A 26,466-nucleotide genomic window follows, 5' to 3' on the forward strand; every position below is an offset into this window, starting at 1 on the left:
GCCGCAAATTGTGCAATATCCCGGGAAAAATATATATAATATTTATATAATATATATATATATTTAGATTGCGCGAGAGTTCAATTGTTATTTGTAATTATAGACAGTGGCTGTTTATCAATCCGAAGAACGCTAAGAACGTACTTGCGTTCTTGAGAAGAACGTTCTTCCAGCGTCTGACCGCAAGGACGGAGAACGATTTGAGATGCGTGTTCTTGCAATGACTTCTGGGAAATCAGATGCGTTCTCGCTGACCAATTCACCATCCGATGCATCCTCGATAAAATGGGCGGATAAAGAACATTTCCGTGTATTTTTGGCGTTCTTGGTGACAGAGCCCATTCTCTGCTTGTGTTCTTTGGATTGGAACCTCACTTGGGCAATGGAAGATGACGTCAAACGAGTTTGCAAGAACTGAAAAAACGTGGGTTGATAAACAGCCAGGTTCTGAATAAAAAGAGAGAATGAGTAACAAAGTGCGCGTCCTGATAGGTTAATAGAACAAAAACAGACCAATCAGGTTAATAGAACAAAGACAGACCAATCAGGTTAATAGAACAAAGACAGACCAATCAGTTTTGTTCGGTAAGGGGGTGGGGGACAGTTGACCGCTCCTTGAAATGTTTTTGCATGTTTGTAAATAAATAATAGATGTTCTATGTGAGATAACGATAGCTTGTCTTGCTGATAGAAAGCACACTATTAAATCAAATTAAACCAGACTAGTTCCATTTAAAAACAAACTTAAAAAAATTGACTCCTGGCAATGGAACATTTAACATTTTTATTTCCATTTAGTCAGTCCATTCAGTGTTATCTTATTCAATACTCCCCCAAAAAACAAAACATGTCATAATGTAGCCTAATATCGAAAGGAGTGCAGTGCATTTGTAAAAAGAATCACCTGGCCGTACAACTAGGATTCATAGTGCATGTAAATACCCTGCCAGTGTTACAAAGTGCAACAGTATCCAACGAGTGATGAGTCCATGCATCTCTAAAGAGAGAGCATGGCTAAACCAACACTTCCTGACACTTTATCTACACACAGCAGAAATGAGTTTATTATGGTAACTGAGTGACATTACACTTGTGAAAGCAGACAGTTAGATCCTTGGTCCTTGTGTGTGTGTGTTGTGTTGGTTGTGATGTATGTGTTGTGTAGGTTGTGTTGTGAGTGTGTGTGTGGTGTAGGTTGTGAGGGTGTAAGTTGTGGTGTGTTGAGTCGGTGTGTGGTGTAGGTTTTGGTCATTCATTTATTTATGTCTCTGAACGGCAATTGGTTTTGCAATAAGACCAGCATAAAAACAGTTATGTCGGACATTACATACATTACATACATTAAAAATACCATTAAAATACCATACAAAACTATTAAAAACACAACAAAACCACCCACAACATCATCCCCACTTCGTGCTGCCCCCACCCCCCCACATTCAGTAGAGAAGAGGTCCGGTGTCAAGAGTGTTGAGGGGGGCTGTGTTGTGTGTGTGTGTGCTGTGAGTGTGTGTGCATGCTGTGTGTGTGTGTTGTGAGTGTGTGTTGTGAGTGTGTGTGCATGCTGTGTGTGTGTGTTGTGAGTGTGTGCTGTGAGTGTGTGTGTGTGCATGCTGTGTGTGTGTGCTGTGTGTGTGTGCTGTGAGTGTGTGTGTGTTGTGAAGGTGGTGAGCAGGACCAGCTGTTACTGTACCATCTGACTAGACCTGGTGACGGCTGTGGTGACGTCATTCACAAAGGAAGCCTTGGTCATCCCTTGCTGTGGGACAAGTACAGAACCATACTCTAATAAATACATTTATTTATACTGTATTTAACTTTGTTATATAATAATAATATGCATTTTGATATATATATAGACACACACACACACACACAATACTTGAGATGAGAGATGTATATAAATGTACATAAAATCTTATAATAATATCTCTGAGACATTTCTGTTGTAGCTAAATGACTTCAGTACTTGGCTTGTAGAATGTTTATCATTAAATTCAATTCCAAGGACGGGGGATCGGGTAGAGAAAAAGAAAGCAAACCATAGAAAAAGTATTAGGCTGAACTGGTCTAAACTGGTCTAAACAGGTCTAAACGGGTCTAAACGGGTCTAAAAGGGTTTGACCTGTCAGGATAAGGTGGACTGATCATGTTGAGTGAACCTGCAACACAAGATTCCTCAGCCTCTGTGTGTTTTTTCTGTGATCTGGCACACTGGCCTGCTTCCTCCAGAACTAGCCCTCCACCCCTCCACCCCAAGTCCTCTCCTCTCTGAAAATATCTCTGTGGGGCGTGGCGTAGAGTGAGAGAGAGTGGAAAGTACAATCTCACGCACACCCTGCCACACCCTTCTGAAAGAGGTGGAGACAGATACTCATCCACATTACGACATGATAGAAGAGTCAGAGACAGTTAGAAATCTACCATTGTGTCTTTTAGCTAATCTTGTCTGTTAGCTATTGTGTCTGTCGTGCCAGTAACTACTGCTAGTCACCAATGGACTGAGGACGATTTTGCTTTCATGGAAACTTAGTGGCCACATTTTGTTTAGAAAATCTTAGCGATTTAAAGATAAATGCTAATCCTTGTCGTCAGACAGTGTGAAGTAGCCTACTGTGATTCAATGGGACTCACCTTTTTGAGGAAACTCTGTATGTCCTTTTCGGACCAGAGGTTGTTAAGAAGCAACGCTGCTGCTTTGCTGGATTTGGGAAAGTACCTTACAGGAGAAAAAAAAACTGTTAAAACAGGCACCTCTTTCAGAAAACATTTACCAGTTGCAAAACAGCCTAAACAAAAAAATAGCTGCCAGCTAGCCAAACTAGTAATGTAATAATTTATTCATTTAGAAGATGCTTTTCTCCAAATCTCACAAATACATAACTAATAAGTAGACGAACCGGCCACAAACCTAAGTTTATCTTAAATTACATCCATATCATACACAAACGCTTTAATCTAAAGTGGCGTGGAAATACTGCGTCTAGAAATCGCAGCGGTCCTCAAGCCCTGCAGCCCTACTTGTTCCTGCTCAGGTCGTTGAGGGAGGCGACCAGGGGTCGGGTGAGGAGGCGCTTGCCCAGGTCGGGCTCCTTCAGGATCAGGGAGTGGGCCGTCTGGCAGGCCACACCCAGGGTGTCGTCCGACTCCGTCCCCTCATTGGTCCCAGAGCTGAGGACGCCAGCCAGGTCTGGGAGGGATTGGCGAGCTGCGAGACACCGAACACTCACCATCATTAGCATAGTCATCATCATCATCATTAACATCAAAACAGTGAGAACAGAGAACCACGGTGCCCTGCGAGGGAGCGGTTCCCCGTCTGGTTCCCCGTCCGGTTCCCCCGTACTCACCGATGGCGGTGTGCAGGCGTGGATTCCGGGCCAGGTTCCCCAGCAGGCTGATGGCCCCGCGCTGGAGGCTGGGTTTGGGCGAGCGCAGCAGAGGGGAGATGACTCTCAGACCGTTCAGCTTCTGGACCACAGTCTGGCTCATGACGTGGGACACCTGCCGATGCACACCACACGCACACACACGCACACACAAACACAGGAGACATCTGGAACTTCTGGCCACATCCATATCCTAATTTTCCTTCAATTTTTTTTTCTCCATTTTCCTCTGTATTTGTCTGGCACAGTAGAACATGACTACATCTCAGCTACCAGAAGCAAATACAGCCAACTAGTTTATAAGACCTATATATACATATACCCATCCTCTTGTAGGTTTACACTCCAGCCCTGCTCCTAGAGAGATACCCTCCTGTAGGGTGACACTCCAACCCTGCTCCTGGAGAGATACCCTCCTGTAGGTTTACACTCCAACCCTGCTCCTGGAGAGATACCCTCCTGTAGGGTTACACTCCAACCCTGCTCCTAGAGAGATACCCTCCTGTAGGTTTACACTCCAACCCTGCTCCTGGAGAGATACCCTCCTGTAGGGTTACACTCCAACCCTGCTCCTGGAGAGATACCCTCCTGTAGGTTTACACTCCAACCCTGCTCCTGGAGAGATACCCTCCTGTAGGGTTACACTCCAACCCTGCTCCTGGAGAGATACCCTCCTGTAGGGTTACACTCCAACCCCAGTTCAACAAGCATGAATCCGCTTGTCAGCCAGCTAATTATTAGAATCCGGTGTGCTGGATTAAGGTTTGAATGAAAATAAATGAAACATAAAACTGTAATCTCTCCAGGAGCAGGCTTGAACAGCCCTGATCCAGACCTTAACTTCTGACTTCTGAAAGCCTGCCAGGGAGGCATTAAAGGAAGATTTCCCTGTAGCTGGTGTCCCTGTGTGAGGCCTGTGAAGGTGTGTGGGGCGTGGCCTGGTCTTACTATGCCCTGGCCGGAGGTGAGGTTCTGCAGGGCTCCGCAGGATGCCTCCAGGGTGTCGTCCTGCTGGCTGGACTCCAGCAGAGACAGGTACATCTGGAGAGTCTTGGAGTGAAGCAGCCAGCCAGCTCCAGAGGGGCACTGCTCCTCCAGGACAGGGTAGTCAAAGTGGCTCTGGGGAGAGGGAGAGGGGGGAGGAGTGGAGAGGTGGGGAGAGGGAGAGGGAAGGAGTGGAGGGAGAGGGGGGGAGAGGGAGAGGGAAGGAGTGGAGGGAGAGGTGGGGAGAGGGAGAGGGGGGAGGAGTGGAGGGAGAGGTGGGGAGAGGGAGAGGGAAGGAGTGGAGGGAGAGGGGGGGAGAGGGAGAGGGGGGAGGAGTGGAGGGAGAGGTGGGGAGAGGGAGAGGGAAGGAGTGGAGGGAGAGGTGGGGAGAGGGAGAGGGAAGGAGTGGAGGGAGAGGGGGGGAGAGGGAGAGGGGGGAGGAGCAGGAGAGGGGAGGAGGGAAGCAGGTTAGCAGGAGAGGGGAGGAGGCGTCTTCTCCAGCTAGAGAGACTTCGGTGAGATTTGTGGGAGTCTCTGAGTAGGACTGATCTGATCTGGTGTGGACTGTTCTGGTCTGAACCTGTCTAAACAGAATCTGGTCTAAACAGGATCTGGTCTGGACTAGTCTGACCTGGTCTGTCCTAGTCTGCACTCATCTGATCTGGTCTGGACTTATCTGGTCTGGACTTATCTGGTCTGGATTGGTCTGGTCTGTTCCAGAGAGAGGGCCTCACCTCCTGCTCCAGCTTGTTGCTCTGCTGGCTGAAGCAGCCAATGGGGCTGGTGTCCCCCTGGTTGCTGGCCCTGCAGGGGAGCCTGCCCAGGGCCGTGATCCTGCTGAACAGGGCCGGAGCCTCCCCCTCCAGCTGGAAGGTCAGGTTGTGGAGCACGCACACACAGTTCTCCACAGACTGCAACCACCGGAAACACAACAGCCTTTGTTAGAAGGCCGATTCTGCAGCTCTCTTACTGCTGGGCATGTTTCCCAGAGATTAAGCCCAGGATTAAGCACAGGCTTAGTTAGCGACTAGAGTGCTTCTTCAAAAGGAGTCTCAATAAGACCCATGGGATGGGTCTTATTGATCTCTAGGCTTAATATTTTTCCATACTTTGTAGTCACCGTACTGCGTACCTTTACAAGGTATTAAACTCTTACGATAAAGTAAGTAAATCATCAGACAGACAGACAAACGAGGAGCAGGACTGGGACCTTGTCGTCGGGGCGGTCGGCGTCCACGCAGTCCTGGACGTAGCTGAGCAGGGACTCCACCAGGCCGCGGCACTTCCTCATGGCCTGCCTGTTGTTCTGCTTGGCACAGCTCAGGTTCCTGCGGGGAGGTGAGGGGGATCAAGGACCTCCTTACGTTAATCACATGTGTAACCAGTGTTGGGGGAAGTTACTCAAAAAAGTAATATATTAGTTATTACTTATTATTGTTCAGTAAGAGTAGTGTGATTAAGTTACATTATTACCTTCTGTACAAAGTAATATTATTACTTATTATATTATTTTACTATTACTTTTAATAGTAGCGATTTTGACTGTACAAAATTTGCAAGAACATTTTACACACAGTAGGCTACAGACGCAAAATAGTGTTTCTTTAAAGAAGAACGTTTATTTCAAACAATGTTAAGCATCAAGAAGGCTTATAAATTCAAAAATAATATTATATTATATTATATTGGTGTGAATAAATTATACTATGTAAGCAGCCACTTGTGGAAACATGTCTCCATCTCTTAAAGTTTAGTGGATTTTTTGCTAGCTTCCAACTTAGTTTCTCTGTGGACACTTTCGAGGTGTTTTTTTAAGTTTAAAGTGCTGCTTTTGGCAGTAGATAGTATTTTGTGTGGGCGCAGTTTGCAGTTCACTTTAATGTTTTTTCCTATATCTTCAATGAAAGCAAAATAGTGTGAATATTTCCACCCCGAAAACGTAACACGGCCGTGATTGCTGTTGTGTTTGCCTGCAGCGTGAATCAAAGGCAAACAGGAGGCTACTGCGCCCAAGAAGTGTAGTTTAGGCTAAGTTACTTAAATAAGTAACTGTAATAATATTACTCAATGCGTTATATTACTTCTTTAGTCACTTAAGTAATAATATTAACAACACTGTGTGTAACTGGTTAATCACATGTATAACTGGTTAATCACATGTGCTTCAGTTGACCTGCTATATTCAATCACAATCGCTACATCTCTTATTGTTGATCAGCAGTTTCTTTCAGGGCGTGTAGCTCTGAGGAGGCCTGGTACAGAGAGAGCAGTGTGTGTGTGGCCCTGGCAAGTCTGTTCAGCCTGTTCAAACAGCTCTGTGACTGGAAAACACTTCTGAACACCCAGATTTACAAGCTCGGAATCTCAAAATCCCTTACAATTAAAACTAGAGAGAGCTCAGAGTCCAGCTGTCATTAATGAGTAGCTGGGTAAATGTGTGAGCGCTGCGGGAGGCGGTCACCTGAGGCAGCCGGTGGTATGGTAGAACACCTCGGGGTCCATGATGGTGAGCTGGTCCGCTTGCCCGGTGAACGGCAGCACCACGGTCTCCATGAGGACCGGCAGGGCGCTACCAACCAGCTCCGGCTTTAGCTCGTCAACAGAGGACAGGTTCCACAGCAGGCCTGGACACACACACACATCGTAAACACACACATATCATAAACATGAACACACACATCGTAAACACACACACATCATAAACATGAACATACACAGAAACAATAAACATGGACATACACACACACACACACACACACACATACAGACCATAAACACAGTGGATCGGTGTTTTAAATGTAGCCTCATCTGATTAATCTTCTCTTTCTTATTCCTCTGTAATGAATCCATTGACGTGAGAAAGGTGCTAAATATAAAAGATACAGTATAGTAGTAGGAAAGCTCAGTCGAAATTAAAATAATCAACTTCCTGTTTTCTAACCTTTGTTTGACTTCAGGTCTGTTGCGACAGTGTTGCATAAAGGCACCATGGCAACAGGAAAACTGCCTCTGACTCAACTCATCGTCAGACACCTCAGCGTGTCTGCCTCTACGCTGTGGTAACACGCTGCTTTACACATCGTCAGACACCTCAGCGTGTCTGCCTCTACGCTGCCTCTGTCTGCCTCTACGCTGTGGTAACACGCTGCTTTACACATCGTCGGACTTCCATGGAAGGTGATGACTGTACCTGTGCAGCAGTGTAACACCTGTCATTGTCCATCATGGAAGGTGTTGAGGGTTAACCCGAGCCCAACACCTGTGTAGAGTCCTACACCTGTTATTGTGCCAGCAGCATTGTGGACAAAACCGCAAGATCAATATTGGACGACTTCCTTTGAACAAATGTGATTCACAGCCATGGAAACACAGGACAATGGAGTAGGCACCGTACACCGATAAGACAACACGCGTGCGTTTGACAGAACAGCCAGGCTCTACCTCGGAGAAGCCCTCAACATCAACCGCATGAACTTTATGTGAGTCCTGCAGGAATTCAACCAACTCAGAGACCAGTGTGCTTGTAGAATCTGCACTGTACATATCCAGTAGAGGCTTTGAAAGTAGAAGTCAGATATTCAGGAGAGTCCTGCAGCATACAAGGCTACCACAACCAGACTGCCCAACTCCCTCTGACACAACACCACCACTGCACATGTGCAACAACTGTCTGGTCGAGAAGGAGCAGGACCAAGGAACTCAAACGTACGTCTACTTGTTACAAATTGCAAATAAACTGGACACTACAACTTGTTTGTCTGTGTACAAGTCTGACAGGCAGTACCGGGACACAGGACACGTCTGTGTGCTGTGGCCGATGAACAGGGAGATTCCAGGGGGATTCATCTGAGAGTGATGTGTTTGTTCCTGTCTGCATTACCTGTGAGGTGTTTCTGCGTCTCTGAGGACGGTGTCTCTCTGAGCACAGCCAGGGCCTCGCTGACTCCCCCGTAGCGCTGGACCTGGGAGGGCACAGCAGGAGAGTTATGGCTGGGACATTTTAGCTCTCTAAAACGCTCTGTCCCATGCAACGCATTCATATATGTCCCCAGACTGTACCTAGACTGCAAAAGATCACAACCGAACGAGTGTTTGAGGAAGTCCCAAAATGATCGTTCATAAAAATCCCCCGGCCACAACTTTTCAAAATGTTTGGTAAACCTTGAGGGGGAGATGAAGGGGTTCAGTAACACCTGAGGTTGTGCGGAGAGCAGAGCAGCGATAGCGTACCTCCTCCTTGTTGCTGCTGTCTCTGAAGGCCAGGTTCCTGAGGGCAGCGGAGGCGGTCTGCTGGACCTGCTCCTTGGGGCTGCGCAGCAGGGACACCAGGGGGGCGATGCCCTTCAGCGTCCGCACCTGCACACAGCTAGAGTTATACACCTGCTACTACACCTGCACACAGGTAGGGTTATACACCTGCTACTACACCTGCACACAGCTAGAGTTATACACCTGCTACTACACCTGCACACAGGTAGGGTTATACACCTGCTACTACACCTGCACACAGCTAGAGTTATACACCTGCTACTACACCTGCACACAGGTAGGGTTATACACCTGCTACTACACCTGCACACAGCTAGAGTTATACACCTGCTACTACACCTGCACACAGGTTGGGTTATACACCTGCTACTACACCTGCACACAGCTAGAGTTATACACCTGCTACTACACCTGCACACAGGTAGGGTTATACACCTGCTACTACACCTGCACACAGGTAGGGTTATACACCTGCTACTACACCTGCACACAGGTAGGGTTATACACCTGCTACTACACCTGCACACAGCTAGAGTTATACACCTGCTACTACACCTGCACACAGGTAGGGTTATACACCTGCTTCTACACCTGCACACAGGTAGGGTTATACACCTGCTTCTACATCTGCACACAGGTAGGGTTATACACCTGCACACAGGTAGGGTTATACACCTGCTTCTACATCTGCACACAGGTAGGGTTATACACCTGCTTCTACACCTGCACACAGCTAGGGTTATACACCTGCTACTACACCTGCACACAGCTAGAGTTATACACCTGCTACTACACCTGCACACAGGTAGGGTTATACACCTGCTACTACACCTGCACACAGCTAGAGTTATACACCTGCTACTACACCTGCACACAGGTAGGGTTATACACCTGCTACTACACCTGCACACAGCTAGAGTTATACACCTGCTACTACACCTGCACACAGGTAGGGTTATACACCTGCTACTACACCTGCACACAGGTAGGGTTATACACCTGCTTCTACATCTGCACACAGGTCCCCTCTTTTACAGCAGTTAATCTGCTCTTAAAATCCAATCAGAATGATAGAGTGATTTCACCTGGCTAGAACTAGTTCACACTTTCCCCTGTGCTGATGATATGACTTACTGACATTATGTTAGCAGTCATTTTATGCCAAGGCCCAGCAAGCTTTGCAAACACAAAATGTATGTCGCTCCCAATACTTTTGGCCACAGCTGTACACCTGCTTCTACACCTCCCCCCAGGTAGGGTTAGACACCTTGTTATAGATCTGGACACAGGTAGGGTTATAGATTGGTAGACAAGGTAGGGCTATAGGCGGCTGGATGGATTTATGGATAGATAGATGAATGGATTGATGACTCTATAGATCCAAAGTGAACTAAGCATGCAAACACATCATTCATCATGCCAAACCGTCCCAGTTAGTTAGTAAAAGAGTGTTGGTGTGGCAGGTGCTGTGGCAGGTGCTGTGGCAGGTGCTGTGGCAGGTGCTGTGGCAGGTGCTGTGGCAGGTGCTGTGGCAGGTGCTGTGGCAGGTGCTGTGGCAGGTGCTGTGCTGGTCCACACCTCCTGCTTGGCCTTGTCTTCTGTGAAGGTGTTGTGCTGGATGAAGGACGCCCCACAGTGCTGGTAGTTCTCATCTCCACTGCACAGGAAGTCCACGGCCTCCTTCATGGTGAGGTCCATCATCTTGATGTCTCTGAGAACAGGAAGCAGGTCCCAGGATATGCACACAACTGAGCACTACACACACACACACACATACACTCACAAGCAAACACACACAGGAAAAACCAACCCAGCACAAACACACACGTATACACACACCCACACCACACCTGCATACACATATGTAAAAAGACACATTTTAACCATAACTAAAAACCATCACATCATATTCAGTCCATTCATTTCACTCACCGTGCATCCTTGCTCTTAGCTCCAGAAGTCTTGGTCTCCACCACAGAATGTTTGGACGCGACTCTCTCCACAGGCTTCTGACTGGAGACCTGCTGCCGGTTCACCTGGATCAAGCCCCCGCCCTCCACCGCCCACACATCCACCAGGCGAGAGTTCCTGTTGGTGGCCACCAGAGTGGATCTCTTCTGGTCCAGGTAGGTGGAGGAGCGGTTGACCCGAGCCTGCTGGCTGGCTGCTGGGCGCTTGGCCCGGGGGAACCGCCCTAGGTCTGGCTCACTGCGGCTGCTGTTGGTCTTGCCCATCGTGAGAGGGTGGGGGGAGGTCAGAGTGCCCTCCCATTGGCTGCTGGTGCGGGCAAGCTTCCGTGTGCACGAGCCCTGCAAGGAGAGGGTGGAGCTTCGTTGTGATGTCACAAGGAAGGCTAACTGATGGCAAACTTTCACAGCAAAAAAATCAAAAGTTTAAATATGAAACGTCGAGTTTGAGTGAAAGAGACTTTGATGATTCATAATGAGGTCATGTTTAGGTCCTGTTCAGGATTTACAGAGTTTAAAACATATTTGTATTTTGAATATGGTCAACGAGGAGCGTGGATGGGGAGTAAAGAGAAACAAATCCAGAGAGGTTTGTGTCCGTGCGCGTGTGTGCGTGCGTGCGTGCGTATCTCCACGTCAGGAAGTTTTCCAACTAGATGTCAGTTGTTCCTATCCAGCCCTTAGGAGGGGCACCAGACAAAACACATAATTCTTGTTTACTGTCACTGGCCTGTAATCACCACCAGACTTCGACTTAGGTCAAACACACAGTCAAAACTAATCATAGCTCTGGGACGCTTTAAATATGACCCTGCTCCAAATATTAAACAGTAGGCCTATTTTACAGCGGTAGGAACCTCAGTTAGCCTGTTAGCAAGTACCAATAGCAAGTGCAATGGTGTAACTCATGGGAGAAAAGTTATTACAATTTATAATAGGCTAGTATTAACTACGTACCGTTTTTGAGACGCCGCTTGCAGAAAAGGTGGGTGGGAAATAGTAATTTCCATTGAGCGTGTCCGGCAGTGATTTGAAGGACTTGGTGAAGAGGCCTGTATAGTTATATATAGGACCTGGGAGAATGAATGGAGAAGGTTTTTGACAATTCAATCTGTAGGATTTCCAGTGGTGTCCGTTTCTTTAAACAGTTTAAACAATTTTAGTTTACCTGTTTAAAATGAATTGCAAATAAACTACAATCAATTTATCTAACAATCACCACGCAAAAGCTTCGGGCTATGAAAAGTTTGAAAGAAGTGCTGAGTTAGACATTATTGGTAATTCAAGAGCCTATTCCTTTGTGCTAACGTTCGTCAAAAAGACAACAAAATCCAATGACATGGATATGACATGTAAAATCCAATATGACATTTTACATATCATAAGCAAATTTACATGCAATTTTTTATTGTAAACTGTATGATAGTTAGTCCGTTAAACTGCTAGAAAAACTATCCTGTTCTTTTTAAAATCTTACTCGCAGGAGAAATTGATCCCGAGGAACTTTTGATGACGTTTCTCGACTTTGTTCTCTTGATGGTTTGAACTTGATCGAGGACGCGCTGCCGGCCGGAACCGAATTGATTACTTGACGGTAAGGCCAGCGACGTTTCCTCTCGGTCCCCAAGAGCGAGGACGGACTTCAGTGGAGCTAGCATCATGGTTGGATCTTTCTTCTCTGCAGTGTACGCATCCGAAGCGGTAGCCTTCAACCGGGATACTGAGGCGTTTAGTGAACCAAATGCACCTTACCCTGCCCTGAGCGATTAAACCACGCCTATTGTGAGTGAGTGTGTGGCACTTTCTTACAACAACCTGGTGACATGCATAGAGCAGGATAGGCTTCTTGTGTTCTCAGCGTGGGAAACACTTTTCCTAGAATTTAAATTGATTAATGACATAGTTTAAATTAGATTATTATTCATCATTCCTGGTAGAATTACGGTCTGAGCAGAGACACACCCGTAACCCCGAGGTATGGCGCAGAGGGTGAGCCAGACCCGCCTACTTTGGCAGGCTAATTTCAACAAACAGTTGACTGCCTAAATAATCCGTTGTTGAGACATGTTCTGTGTGGTTGCCAGGTTGGCTGTACGTAGGCCAATTTGAGGCTAAAATAGACATCCTCATAAGTTGTCGACGTAGGCCTTCTCATACATTTACGAAAGGCTACTTTATGTATATTTGTAAACAATAATATCTCACAAGTGTTATAAACAAGAAACGGTTTCTAAATTGTAACATAGTTGAGACGTATTTATATCAACTGGATTCATATCAACTGGATGCAACGCTGCCCTCTAGTGGTGAAAGTCATAATGAGGACACTGATGTTGTAGGCCCACACTACAGCATCACTACTGAATTGGCCTAGTTTGACCTCTAAGCATGCAGACAAACTAAATTTTATTCTTCTACTTATCAACTGAACTCTCATTAAATCATTAAATTAAACAACAAATCACAAAAGCAAAATACTGCACCATAACCTACATTCTTTATTATTGCCTTAACATCATTCGATTGTCAACAGGAACTATTTTTTTTATTTTATTTTTTAAGAAATTGGACATATGTGAAGTGTTACTGACCTTGATATGGTGAATTTGGGTAATATGGGACATTTTTGCATGCATTTTCTCATGGGAAGTTATTTGATTGACAGTTTCCCCTTTCTGTGACACCACACTAATCAAAGTTTCTGATTTCAGTCATATAACATCCATGCCAAACCTAGAGTAAAAGTTATGTAGACTAGACATTGTCATAGCAGGAAAAAACACACACTGGAGTTTAGGTGTCCCACATTACACAATGTCCCAGATTACCCGAATAACCCTATATAGCCTAGGCTGTCAAGTTATGATTCATAGACGGTTGTGTTTTAGCATAGTGCCACATTCATTTTGAACTACAATTGTGAGGATTTATGCCCGAGTAGAAGTAACATGAAATGAAAATCAGTGAATCATTCAGAAGTGGATTCAGAGGTTGGTAGACTGCGTGTGTCATGGACAATGCCCATCTCTCAGCATAGAAAGCTTTTAAAAAGCAAAACATGTTATCGTCCAAAACACGGACTTAAAAGGTGTTTTTCTAACGTACTTTTGTACAGCACAGTATGGTGAGGACGTATTTGCCGCAACACTGTATTATATTCACTGATTTAATCAACAATCATTTAATTTAATCTAATAAATCATCGCTATGTACGTTCACTAAAGTGCTTCCCCTGTCCTTTCAACACTTCCACTGTAGCCTCAGTCCGGACGCCTGATTGTTCCCGTGACAACCGCCTGGAATCCCCCCCAGCTCTAACCTCTGTGGGGTCACCTGCTCCTGGCTGTCTGGTCCTCAGGAACAGGTCTGATCAGATAGAACAGTCTGGTCCTCAGGAACAGGTCTGATCAGATAGAACAGTCTGGTCCTCAGGAACAGGTCTGATCAGATAGAACAGTCTGATCAGATAGAACAGTCTGGTCCTCAGGAACAGGTCTGATCAGATAGAACAGTCTGGTCCTCAGGAACAGGTCTGATCAGATAGAACAGTCTGGTCCTCAGGAACAGGTCTGATCAGATAGAACAGTCTGGGTTCTAAGATGACGAGGACACTACCTTTGTTTAACAAATGGAGTCTACCATTTAAGTCAGTCTACCACTCAAGTCAGCCAGTCTACTACTCAAGTCAGTCAGTCAGCCAGGTGTTCAACCAGTCAAGTCAGTCTAACACTCAAGTCAGCCAGCCAGTCAGCCAGCCAGCCCGCCAGTCAGCCAGCCAGCCATTAAGCCAGCCAGCCAGCCATTAAGCCAGCCAGTCAGCCAGCCAGTCAGCCAGTCAGCCAGCCAAGCCCTGGAGCTGCAGGACTGGTATGGCTCAGAACAACAGAAACTCATGAAAGTTCAATGATCTTACTGCACTTTGACCTTCAGCACCTTAAAATGAGTACATTTCCTCCTCTCACACAAAAATGTGGGAATTCAAACTGGCATCCAGCTGTCTTCACAGTCAAAGACATTCTAAACGAGAGGAACACAGGATATGATGGATATGATTGGTTCGCACCAAGACTGTAAGAAGCTGGTGGAGGAATGCAATAGGAACTTATTATCTACAGCCTGTTATCATTATAAGGCTGAACTGTAAAAAAAAAAAACTAAAACTAGCTTAGAGTATAAAACTAGCTTAAACATAAAAACATTTTAAGATTGCAATAGGGTTAGATTTAGGGTTAGGGCTAACCCTATCTTACTGTGTCAGCTCGCAGCCAACAGTTTACATGTTAGGAGGTTATGAGGTTTGTGTTGGAAGGGAAATATGAGAAAGTGCAGTTACATCCAAAGATTAGCTAGTAGAATAAATGGGTGCATAGAGGTAAACTACACTGCAGTGCCACACAGTAGCCTGTAGAGAGCACTGTTTCAGGAAACGCCCTCCACACTTCCCTGGAGCGTTCCTTCAGTCAAAGAGCACACAATGAACAGCAGGGGAGTGGGGTCTCCCAGCAGAGCCCTGACCGGGGCAGGGGACCCACCTTCATCCTGGGTCCTGCCGATCAGTTCACAGCTTCTGGTGTGGACCTGAGACACCTGCCTCCTCCTCCACCTCCTCTTCCATCCCTAGCTGCTGCTCTGCCTCCAGCTCTCCTATCCCTCCAGGGAGGGGGGGGGGCTCAACCTCCTCCACCTCCTCCTCCTCCTACCTCCCACTCCTACCTCTACCTCCCACTCCTTCTACCTCCACCTCCTACCTCCACCTCCTCCCATTCCTCCTCATCTACCTACTCCTCCGCCTCCAGGGGCGGCCTCTTCGTGGCCACCCCCCTCAGCCTCTCCTGCAGGCTCCCCACGGCCAGCCTCATGTGGTCCTCGGCCCCCTGCAGGGCTTTCAGCTCCGTGGTGTAGAAGAGGTAGAGCATGCCGGTGACCAGCAGGGAGGCCAGGCCCAGCGCCCCCAGCAGGTAGAAGGAGGCGCTGGGGAAGGGCTGAGGGCCACCCAGCCAGGGCACGGCGGCCATCACCACCTCCAGGAGCAGCAGAGCCACGCCCATCATCCCCGTACGAGCCGCCGTGTGGCGCCGCCTCTCAGCGCAGTGCAGCCCCACCTTCACCTCTGTACGTGCCTCTGTCACCAGGTCCACCAGCTCCGCCACGCGCCCTGGGGGGTGGGGGGAGGGTGGGGTAGAGAGAAGGTGAAGGGGACGACGACAGGAGTTGGGGGTGAGAGAGAAGGTGGGGGGTGACATGGGTTAGGGTTAGACTATTTGAAGGTGCTTCCATGCATCACATTCATGACTGACGGAGGGCTGTGGAGGCCCCGGAAGGAGCTGAGTACCTGCAGCACAGTCTGGCCCACAGTCCTCCCCCCCCGTCTGGGGGCCACTGGGTCCCAGCCTCAGCGCCACGCTCAGGGCCTCGTGGTCGGAGTAGGGGTGGGGCTGGTCCGGGACCGAGCCCTGGGTGGTGGACATGGACTCACACTGGAGCTCCACCCTGGACGAACCCTGAAACACAACAACACAGTGAGGAGTCACAACAACACAGTGAGGAGTCACAACAACACAGTGAGGAGTCACAACAACACAGTGAGGAGTCACAACGCGTAGTGTCACGACGCGTACAGTCACGACGCATACAGTGTCAGGACGCATACAGTGTCACGACGCATACAGTGTCAGGACGCATACAGTGTCACGACGCATACAGTGTCAGGACGCGTACAGTGCCACGACGCGTAGAGAGCCACGACGCGTACAGTGTCACGACGCGTACAGTGCCACGACGCGTACAGTGCCACGACGCGTACAGTGCCACGACGTGTACAGAGTAAATGTGAACACATGAAAACGTAAATCTATATATATACACACAAAGATAGGTAACATTTATATATTTAGTGTCTCATTTAATTAGTAATTTATAAATTTTGTATGTCAATTACGCATTAAATTATACAATTATCATTTATTTAAGCTTTGTATTATATAATTGTTTATTTATTCAAGTATTTAACCATTCAATTATTTAATTGTTTATGTATTTATTTAGTTCGTTTTGGCCCCTATAATCCTCCATATAAGCCAATATTAGAATAACAGGTCTAAAAAGAGTTACTGAGTTAAGAGTTTGTAGTCACTACTGTAACTACAAACAGCTGCCAAAAAATGCTAGAATATATCTGTTAGGGGAAAAAAATTATTAATATTCTAATATCTGTTAGGGAAAACATGTATTCATATTCTAATATCTGTTAGGGAAAAAGATTCCCACCCCTAATATCTGTACATAAAATTCTGTCAGTCCGTTTCATTTCTTGATGGTCTGAAAACAACATGACTGGAAACTGTATAACATGATACCGACCATGACAACAGTAGCCCTGATTCCTGTCTAGGGCAGGTGTGTGGCTCACCTTGATAAGGATGTAGTCTATGCGTATGCCCTTCTCGAAGGGCACCAGATCCTTCTTGTTGATGAAGCAGTTGTCGGCTATCAGGGTGATTCCATTCTCACACCCCTGCAAAACAAGAAGTGATGAAGACAATTACACCCCTGCAAACATCAGCCCCCCCTCCCAGATGAGCGCTGGAGTGAGTCTCACGTCGAACACGTCTGTCTCGGTGTAGCAGTCCCTCAGGCCGGTGGAGGCCATCAGCAGTCTGGTGCCCAGGTCCTGGGGGTGCATGTTCAGGTCCCCCCCCAGGATCACCACATCCGCCCCGTTGGACGTGTGTCTGGAACAACCACACCCCCGTCTCAGTATTAACACACAGTATGCAGCTCAAACTATTTACCTAGTTTAGTGACTGTCTGTCTGTCCATCAGAGACTTCTTCCTTCTTGCAGACATACCTGATGAAGTGCTGCAGCTCCCAGGCCTGGACCACTCTGTGAGGGAGGTAGGTGTCTCTCTCCCTGCTGTACTCTGCATGGAGCTACACACAACACACACTCGGATTACAGCTGGTAGGAGAGGAGGAGGAGAAAGAGAGGATAAGAGGAGAGGTGGGTAAAGGGGTGGGGAGGTTAGAGAGGGGAGAGGTGAGGTGAGGAGACATGGTGAGGGGTGAGGACAGGAGAGGAGGAGAGGATGGGAGGAGAGAGGAGGAGAGGTGGGTAAAGGGGTAGGAAGGTTAGGGAGGAGAGATTAGAGAGGGGAGAGGTGAGGAGACATGGTGAGGGGTGAGGACAGGAGAGGAGGAGAGGGGAGAGGATGGGAGGAGAGAGGAGAGAGGAGGAGAGGGAAAAATAGGACTTACATGTGTGAGATAAACATGTGCTTTCAGTCTGCCTATCTCCAAAATGACCATGCCAACAGCTTTCCCACCAAACCAGTCTCCTTGGTGGACCTGTAGTTGGTGTGAGTCACAAACAGGTGGGGTAAACACAAAAATCCTCAAATCATGACTCACGGGATAATAACACGATACAGAGAACAGCACAGGGTAAGACTGGAGTAGCTCACATTAACGTTTTTCAACACATAAATCACCCGTCCCAGACTGAGAGCTCTGTGTTGGGTCCTTTTGACTCACCATGTAAGGGTAACCATTTAAGGAGTAGCAGTACAGAAAGGCATCGTTGATTCTGTGTTTGGAGAAGGTGGCCAGTCCACTTCCTATGACACCACTGGAAGACAAATGATCAACATGAGGTCATGAAACCCAAAAGAACACTGTCAAGCAAAACATAAGTAGAATCTATAGAAGAGTAGAATCTAAATGCAGTAGAATGTGTACAATCTAAGTAGAACCTTGGAAATGTAATGCTGTGAAGCGGGCAAGGGCAAGAGTATTGTAGCTGTCTGTGGGCATCTTCTGCTATACGACACTACTTTGTATTTGTTTATAGTCGTCTTTTCGGACATGGTTGACGAAGAAAAGAAAACGGTTTGCTCCCAGTGATTTGTGCGAATAAACACAAATGAACGCGAAAATGTGCTTCATTCACGCGAACAATTTGCTTCGCGTTTGGTGTGAACACAGCATAAGTAGAATGTAAAGTAAAATCTAAATACAGTAGAATATGTGCATAATCTAAGTAGAATCTAAGAAAGTAAAGCTCTGTCAGTCTAACACGTGGCTTTTGCAGAACACTCTTTAATGATTTAGTGAGGGGATTAGAACAAGGTGAGGGGGAACTAAACTTTGATTAATCCCAAACTTGTGCCCCGGTAAGGAGGAGGTGAGGGAAGTATTAAGAGAAGCTTGGGAAAATTCCTCTGTGTCTGGGAAAAACACACAGACACCCACAAAACGAACTTACCTTTTGAAGTAATGAGAGTGAGGGTGGCTACAGGCAAGCTTATTTTTCAAGAAGAGGTAGTCTTTTTCACTCCATACCTGAGTGGAAAGAATGAAGACACAGCTGAACACAAAACACATATTAGTGAAGCCATTTAGAATACATCTGTGGTGAACTGATACTTGAAAGATAAGGAAGGAGATTTTAAGGCCTTGGTTGTATGCCCAAACAGCGATGACAGCTGGGAGACTGAGAGAATGGAGGTGTCTTTAAGCAACATACCAACATATCACTTGAACTGATGGGTATGAACAGGTTTGTGAGTGTGTGTGTCTGTGTGAGTGTGTATGTATGTGAGTGTGTGTTTGTCTGTGTATGTGTGTGTGTGTGTGTGTGAGAGAGAGAGAGACAGAGAGATAGCCTGACAGAGAGAGAGTGCAAATATTTAGAGGTACTGAGTGTTCACAAAAAGGAGAAAGATAAATAGCGTGTGTGTGTGCGCGCACGAGTGTGTGTGTGTGTGTTAGCCAACCTCCTGCAGCAAGACGATATCATACCCGTCCCTGCTCAGCAGTTCCGCAACCATAGCATAGCGCTGAGAACAGTGTTTGCTGAGGTAACGGATGCCCCTAAGAAGACGAACAAAGTAGACAGCATGAACTGCACTGTGGGCTTGGACCCACTGCACTGTGGGCTCGGACCCCCTGCAGTGTGGGCTTGGGCCCACTTCACTGTGGGCTTGGGCCCCCTGCAGTGTGGGCTTGGGCCCACTGTACTGTGGGAAGTCCAGATGTATCTGTACCCAGATCACTGGTTAGTCTGTATTTGGTGGCACAATCAATATTATTTCTTGTCATTATGTGCCTTTTTTCAATTTCCTGGCTAACATGCTCGTCTGCGATGCTACCATGTACCAAGTTTTAAAGAATGTTTCCAAAGTTTAAAAAAATATTTTTGAAAAATAATTCTAATCAAAAGTTTCTAAAGGTTGAAAAAAAGGTGGGGGGGGGCAGGTTTTTAATAAATATTTTTGAAAGGTTGAAAATATTAAAACGTTTGAGGACTTTATACTCTACTGTACTCTGTTCTGCTTTACTCTGTTTTATGGTTCTCTGTTCTCCCCTCCCCTCTTCCTTTCACTGTATGAAGCGTGACACTAAGTAGTTATAATGGCTTTTTATTTAAGTATATGTCAGAGCCCACACCTCACCTCTTTACTTTAACTTTAGTGAAAAAGTGGTCGGTACTTCAACTTTTACCAGGGTCTTTTTAAACATGAGTACTTCTACTTGAGTGAAGGGTGTGTTTTGCCTTCTCTGGTAATACTTAAGATAATACTTCAGAGTAGCTACTCAGTAACGTCATAATACTTAGCATCCTTATTTTACTCAGAAACGTAATAATACTTACGAGGACCATCACAGTACTCACCAGCAGTTGAGAGAGAACACTCTCAACCTGAGCGGATCTATCGCTGTCATCGGAGCACTCGGGTCAGCAGTCATAGTGAACTACCGCAGAGATTGGTTCCTGGAGAGAACACAAAACTGACGACGTCAGTCAGAGAAGAAAGACACGATAATAAACACTTACGATGCACATGAATGACCTCTGATACATAATTCTAGTAGATTTTACAGTCACCTTTAATTGTGCTACACGGTGCAAAATGAAGAATGCCAGACAAGCATTATTTTTTGTAAAACTTTACATAGAGCTTCATAATTCGACGTAAACAGGACTTGAAACACCGAATTCACAGTAGATTCACATTGTCAAAATGTATTATAACACTGTGCTGAAGAAAGATATCGTATCCAAAGTTAGATGAGATGCCCAGAGTGCAGTGTGTGAACTACAGTCATTACTGGGCCTGATGACGATTATTTGAAGTTCTAGATACTGTAGGCAGCTAAAACGTACTGTACTTGTTCTATATTTCTGAGTTGTTACATAATATTTCTGACATAACCTGTCACGGCCTCGTTGACCAATATCACCAACTCATGTTCTTTCGCCAGTAAAAGTGACATATTGCTTTTTATTTCAATGGCTAGCTAGCTAATATTTCAACTGAATGAACTTACCGGTTGATGATAGCTGGTTCGCAGTGCGGTGCGACGGTGGAGTGACTTCTACAATGTCAACAGACACCGACTGATCGACCACACCGTGACAGTTCAAACTGACCACACACAACCAGAGACATATAGAAGTAACTAGCTACCATTGGCTAAAATTACGAACATAACTAAGAAGGAGCCAAATGTGGTAACTGACCAGCTAAATGTATACAGTAGCTAGCTAGCTACTATCTGGTTGAAAACAAGCCTTCAAAATAAAAGTACCCTGCTCGCTGACTCCTCTGGACTCTGGACTATCCTTGAGTCGTTGCAGAATCATAAAGAGCAAGTCCTTTACAGTGTTGCGGTCTCAATTGAAAACATGAAAAACTACTTAGTCTAGTTTGGAATCTTCCCATCATTACAGCAATGTGTTTTTAGCAATGCAATGAGACTCAGACTGACTAAATAAAACAAACATATTTAATAGGTTTTCTGGGGAAAATTTCCCTAAAGGCACCATGCGTCTTTTATTGTTAGGATACACATTTTGATTTGATTATATAATACAACCCCTTTACTCTGAAGATAACAGATAATACAAAAAGGCAATGCACAATGGTAACTAAGGCCTCAAGAACCCCCCTTCAACCAAAAACTTGCCAACACCGTTTTGATTATGATACAGAACATCTCACCAATGTCAACACAAACACACATTTTCAATGGGTGCATATGGCGTCCACTGAAAGTCCAAAACAACAAATAAAAACAATATTAATCATGATTATAAAAAAACAAGATACTGTAAAAAAAAAGAGACAAACATCTGAGAAATCTGCTAGTAAATGTTTAGCAGTTGTTTAGCATGACATTCAAGGCCAGGTGTGAGCCCACCTCAGGGTCTGATACATGATAAGGGTGAGACCGACAGGTTCAAAGTAGATAAGACTCTCTCCCTCTCTCTGTCTCCCTCTCTCGGTCTCTGTCTCCCTCTCTCTGTCTCCCTCTCTCGGTCTCTGTCTCCCTCTCTCCCTCTCTCTGTCTCCCTCTCTCTTTCTCTCCCTCTCTCTGTCTCCCTCTCTCTTTCTCTCCCTCTCTCCCTCTCTCTGTCTCCCCCTCTCTCTGTCTCCCTCTCTCGGTCTCTGTCTCCCTCTCTCTGTCTCCCTCTCTCTTTCTCTCCCTCTCTCCCTCTCTCTGTCTCCCCCTCTCTCTGTCTCCCTCTCTCGGTCTCTGTCGCCCTCTCTCTTTCTCTCCCTCTCTCTGTCTCCCCCTCTCTCTGTCTCCCTCTCTCTCTCTCTCTCTCTGTGTCCCTCTCTCTCGCTGTCCCTCTCTCTCTCTCTCTCTCTCTCTCTCTCTCTTTCTCTGTCTCTACAGTGGATCCAAGAGCTGGCAGTTCATCTAGTTGTATAGTTCTCTTGCCAGTTATCTGTCATTACATGTCAGTATATAGTCGCAACACAACCATTGCAATGGTAAAAGACAAACATCACCCATAGCCCAGACCTTCCCATCTCTCGTGTGTTCAAACCCTATAAATAACAATCAATGGTCACACTCACCCCCAGCACCAGAGAAAACAGCTGATCGTAAAAAAAACCCACAGCAGCTGTTTTTTTTTCTCTCTTCCCCCAATGGTAAAAATATCTTCAGGGGGATAGGAATATTGTTTAGTTTGATGCACACGGACAACCTTATGTACATTACGATATTCTAAATTCATCCAGTATCATTGTTTAACCCTCGTGCTGCCTTCGGGTCACATGACCCAAAGGTTCATAACGAACCATCGTTGTGTTTACCCAATTTTACCCAATACAAAAACAAATAAAAATAATTTTCTTTTAACCTTCGCAATGTGGGGGGTCTGAGACAGCCCAACGGTTAAAAGAAAATGCTTCACTTTGTCTTTGTATGCGGTAAATTTGTCGCAATACGACGGTGGGTCACAATGACTGATGGGTCAGAACGACCCGAAGATAACACGAGGGTTAAAGATGTCAAATTGATCTGGAAGTTCACAGGAAAACATACAAAGTCTGTATAAACACGTAAATAACATGCAGTCTTTCCCTCCTCCTTGTTGCAGAGGGGAAACACTGTTGCTTTCTGACTGCTGGAATCTCGGTGCTGAGTTCAAGTTGATCACAAACATAAACAAGAGCGCAACATACTCCTATGTAACACACATCACTGTAGCATTCACAGCACATAAACTGTTCATTTCGATCAGGCTACATATAACTCAGAAACTCAAGAAAATAAACACTTGTCTGTACCCTTTCTTGATCCTTTAGTGCACTTAGGCACTTGTTTTGTTGTTTAGGCCCCTGAAAACAACAGGGATCGAGAGAGAAGGGAACACGCCAGGATACCGGACCCGTCAGACGGATAGTGGGTCCTCTGATCTAGTCTAGACTTAGAAACTCTTGGTACACTTGGACCATAGACAAACGTGTAACCTTTCATTTTTTGATCAAATAAGAAAACCTAACAGCTGTAAGGTTTTCCACAGTCTGCCGGGATGAATCTGATGCTTCAAAATTATACATTTGAGGGGTAAAATGCATAGTTAGGTCAAGTTTACAATTGCTTGGTGAATTCATTTTCTCTCCAGCATCTCTATGCTTTTCTCAAGAGGTAGTCATAATAAGGCAATCGCAAGTGGCAGACTGAAGTGCTTGTCTTTGGAGAAAGGCACTAGTCATATCTATCGATCAATCGATCAACCGATCTATCTATCGATCTATCTATCTATCACACCGTTTTGTTGGACAGCTCTACAATTCTTCAGTTTGTTTTTCTTTGTTTATTCTCGTTCGTGGTCCTTGTTTCCGCACGGTTCCAATCTGTATAAATACACGGCTCCTAGTCCTCTGTGTTCCCTTGCAAAATACTCTTTTCACCATAAACACATTCTCAGTCCCTCTGTGAATATGTTTCTATATACATTTATTATCGTCACCGAGGTCAACCACCCCCTCTGAGCACGTTTATATAAACTAGTAAGAAGCAGGCTTTTCATCAAAAAATTTTTTTTATCTTGATGTCTTTTCACTGTTTGTTGAGACTTCACTTTCTTGCTCTGAGTGGATGTATGCAAAGGAGCCGGGGATGTTTAAGTGTCTCTCGGACAACTGAGTGGGAAGAGGAGAGGTGGTGTCATGTAGGTTCCTGTCAGCCTTCTCCTTCCCTGAAGAGCTTGTTAGTCTTTGACAAGTCTGTAAACGTGATACTGAGCTCCGTGTTCGCTCGTCGAGACCTCGAACACAAACGCTATGCAGAGCAAGGTCTCCTGGGTATCCCTGTTAGTCACCACCTGCAGAAGCAACACAGCGCAAACTAAATGTCAGCATGCGAACAAATCTACCTGGTAAAAACACTGCATGAGAATGTGACAAGACATACGACTTAATGGAGTTTTTATCCACATGAAACCACCAAAATAACCGTTATATTTTGTCTATTTTATGTTGTGCATTTGTGGCAAACAAATGTGTTATTTTGTGCTGCAGTGCAGTGTTCTGCCGTGTACCTGCAGGATGGTGAAGTTCTCCAGAACACTGTTCATCATGTACTTCTCCGGCAGGTGTTTGAGCTTGTGGATGAAGTTGATCATGTACTCACACATGGGGGAGCGATGGATCCTAAACACACACTTCCCCCCTTCCACCCTGGGGTACTCCGTCTGAAACACACACTCAGTTCAGCCAAGCGGAAAAAGAGTCCTCTCATTTAAATACAACAATTGAGAGCTTGATACTCTCTAATATTTTCATTATATTCATATTCGAAGTGTAGTTAATATAGACCGTATTCATATACTTGACAACTTTAATATATGTAAGTATGGTTTATATTCATAAATACACTTTCCAAGGATACTATAAGTATAATATGTTTTCGCCATTTAATTTCTTTCCGCCAAAATGAGATCCCGCCCCTTGGTGACAGCAGAAAGGACAGGCTCACCTCCACCTTCTCCACCACCTGCTTGCCGAAGGAGCAGACCTTGGTGGACACGGTGATGCTGCTGTTCTCAGAGCTGCTGTACTGGCTGCTCACGCCGTAGAACGACCCTGGGCCATCCTGCATGCCACTGCTGTTCAGGTCCGCCTGCACACACACACACACACACACACACACACACACACACTTAGAAAGGCAAGGTACTAGTCCCCAGCAGGCCTCAGCATGTTGACAACCACACTGCCAAGACAGAACAGAACGAGACCCAGCAGACAGGAGCTCCCCCTGGTGGCAACACCAGTGAACTGTCAAGTCACGATAACATTGAGTCAGAAACGACCACAACACACCCAGAACTTGACCAGGAAGAAGGCGTTCTGTGGCCCGTTCTCGTACAGCTCCTTCAGCCCGCCCTTCTTCTCTGGGAACTTGTCGTAGATCTGCCTGATGTCCACGGCCTCGAGGAGAGGGTCGCTGTAGGAGGGGTTCGTCTGCCCGATGTGGACGAACAGGTGTTTGCTGTACTGCACAGAGGAGAGAGGCAGGAGGAACAGTTAGGTCTGGAAGTTATATTTTTATAATATTTATATATATATTGATAATATTTTGGGATGGTTACTTAGTAGCTGGAGGTGATAAGAGTTCCTTAAGTATATACACAAGAATACTTTGGTCGATAACGTCATATGTTCATTTAGCAGCCTTGAACCTGCCCCCCCACCCCCCCCCCCCCCCCCCCAGAGCTCCTCTCACATTGTCCGGGTCTCTCTGGATCTCCATGAAGGCGGAGTACTCCAGCATCCGCAGCTTGGAGGAGGCGATGGTGCGGTCCTGCCACACAGGCACGGCGGTGGCTGCTGGGGGGAGGGGGGGCGCCAGGGGCTCATAGGCTGAAACACACACACACAGATATACACACACACACACACACAGATACACACACACACACACACACACACAGATACACACACACACACACACACACACACAGATACACACACAGATACACACACAAACACACACACACAGATATACACACACACACACAGATACACACACACACACACACACACACACACACACACACACACACACACACACACACACATACACTTATACACACATACTGCCTCTCTTATTTTCTGATTCTCCATCTCTCTCCATGTCTTCCTCCCTCCCTATCCCTCCGTCTCTCTCTCTTCACCCCCCCCCCAGTTGGAGCGCTCTCGGCGCCAGCTGCCCCCTCCCCCCCCAGAGGATGATGATGATGGGGGTGTGGTCAGGATGAAGGTGGTGGCTGAGTGTGACTTCTCAGCACGGGATGAGTCTGAGCTCAGGCTGTGCCGCGGGGAAGAGTACACCATCCTGCACCAGCAGGACCAGCTCTGGTGGAGGGCCCAGGACCAGCACGGGTAGGGGTGTGTGAGGGGTGTGTGAAGGGTGTGTGAGGGGTGTGTGAGGGGTGTGTGAGGGGTGTGTGTGTGTGAGGGTGTGTGAGGGGTGTGTGAGTGTGAGGGTGTGTGAGGGGTGTGTGTGTGTGAGGGGTGTGTGAGGGGTGTGTGTGTGTGTGTGTGAGGGGTGTGTG

At 46.3% G+C, this 26,466-nt stretch overlaps 3 protein-coding genes across 7 annotated transcripts in view; all 3 read right to left on the reverse strand.

The window, feature by feature from the left end:
- Positions 1-770: 770 nt before the first annotated feature.
- LOC134029231 (plakophilin-1-like) lies at positions 771-12,493 on the reverse strand. 5 transcript variants are annotated; one of them, XR_009931630.1, is made up of 16 exons: positions 12,087-12,493; positions 11,567-11,682; positions 10,575-10,951; positions 10,221-10,353; positions 8,604-8,729; positions 8,254-8,335; positions 6,835-6,997; positions 5,584-5,701; positions 5,108-5,284; positions 4,338-4,508; positions 3,351-3,504; positions 3,022-3,208; positions 2,635-2,719; positions 1,665-1,759; positions 1,566-1,615; positions 771-1,511 (listed from the first exon to the last, which is right to left on the reverse strand). XR_009931630.1 is itself a non-coding variant. In XM_062473296.1 (15 exons), exons 1-14 carry the CDS (start codon positions 12,268-12,270, stop codon positions 1,685-1,687), a joined length of 2,148 nt encoding a protein of 715 aa, XP_062329280.1. In that variant the 5' UTR covers positions 12,271-12,493; the 3' UTR covers positions 771-1,615; positions 1,665-1,684. The 5 variants fall into 5 exon arrangements, 2 of the variants coding, with proteins under 2 accessions (XP_062329280.1, XP_062329269.1); XR_009931628.1 differs by having other exon boundaries at positions 1,566-1,583; positions 1,633-1,759; positions 12,087-12,492; XR_009931626.1 differs by having other exon boundaries at positions 771-1,583; positions 1,633-1,759; positions 12,087-12,492.
- A 2,876-nt stretch (positions 12,494-15,369) lies between these two features.
- smpd2b (sphingomyelin phosphodiesterase 2b) lies at positions 15,370-21,196 on the reverse strand. Its single transcript, XM_062473409.1, has 11 exons — positions 20,937-21,196; positions 20,281-20,379; positions 19,382-19,478; positions 18,871-18,947; positions 18,141-18,234; positions 17,865-17,954; positions 17,458-17,540; positions 17,208-17,340; positions 17,019-17,123; positions 15,942-16,110; positions 15,370-15,764 (listed from the first exon to the last, which is right to left on the reverse strand). The coding sequence occupies exons 2-11, from the start codon at positions 20,352-20,354 to the stop codon at positions 15,388-15,390; spliced, it is 1,299 nt and encodes a 432-aa protein (XP_062329393.1). The 5' UTR covers positions 20,355-20,379; positions 20,937-21,196; the 3' UTR covers positions 15,370-15,387.
- Positions 21,197-22,902: 1,706 nt separating this feature from the next.
- Positions 22,903-26,466, reverse strand: part of LOC134020930 (transcriptional enhancer factor TEF-5-like) — a 6,945-nt gene continuing 3,381 nt past the window's right edge. Inside the window, exons 6-10 of the mRNA XM_062461325.1 lie at positions 25,635-25,993; positions 25,232-25,405; positions 24,885-25,028; positions 24,448-24,600; positions 22,903-24,231 (exon numbers count right to left, since the gene is read on the reverse strand). Of these exons, the coding sequence (XP_062317309.1) occupies positions 24,118-24,231; positions 24,448-24,600; positions 24,885-25,028; positions 25,232-25,405; positions 25,635-25,993 (944 nt within the window). The 3' untranslated portion in view covers positions 22,903-24,117. The remainder of the gene's footprint in view (positions 24,232-24,447; positions 24,601-24,884; positions 25,029-25,231; positions 25,406-25,634; positions 25,994-26,466) is intronic.

This window comes from Osmerus eperlanus, chromosome 1 (genome assembly GCF_963692335.1).
Source record: "Osmerus eperlanus chromosome 1, fOsmEpe2.1, whole genome shotgun sequence".
Lineage (NCBI taxonomy): Eukaryota > Metazoa > Chordata > Actinopteri > Osmeriformes > Osmeridae > Osmerus > Osmerus eperlanus.

Bases quoted from the DNA above. Each gene is read 5' to 3' on its own strand.
- smpd2b (XM_062473409.1), bottom strand. From the start codon at position 20,354: ATGACTGCTGACCCGAGTGCTCCGATGACAGCGATAGATCCGCTCAGG. The intron at 19,479-20,280 runs GTGAGTACTGTG...TCGTCTTCTTAG, and splicing joins GTGTTCTCTCTCAACTGCTG to GGGCATCCGTTACCTCAGCA. The intron at 17,341-17,457 runs GTATGTCTGCAA...TGGTTGTTCCAG, and splicing joins GAGCTGCAGCACTTCATCAG to ACACACGTCCAACGGGGCGG.
- LOC134029231 (XM_062473296.1), bottom strand. From the start codon at position 12,270: ATGATGCTAGCTCCACTGAAGTCCGTCCTCGCTCTTGGGGACCGAGAG. The intron at 10,952-11,566 runs GTACGTAGTTAA...CTCTCCTTGCAG, and splicing joins CAAGCGGCGTCTCAAAAACG to GGCTCGTGCACACGGAAGCT. The intron at 3,209-3,350 runs GTGAGTACGGGG...GGTGTCTCGCAG, and splicing joins ACGCCTGCACACCGCCATCG to CTCGCCAATCCCTCCCAGAC.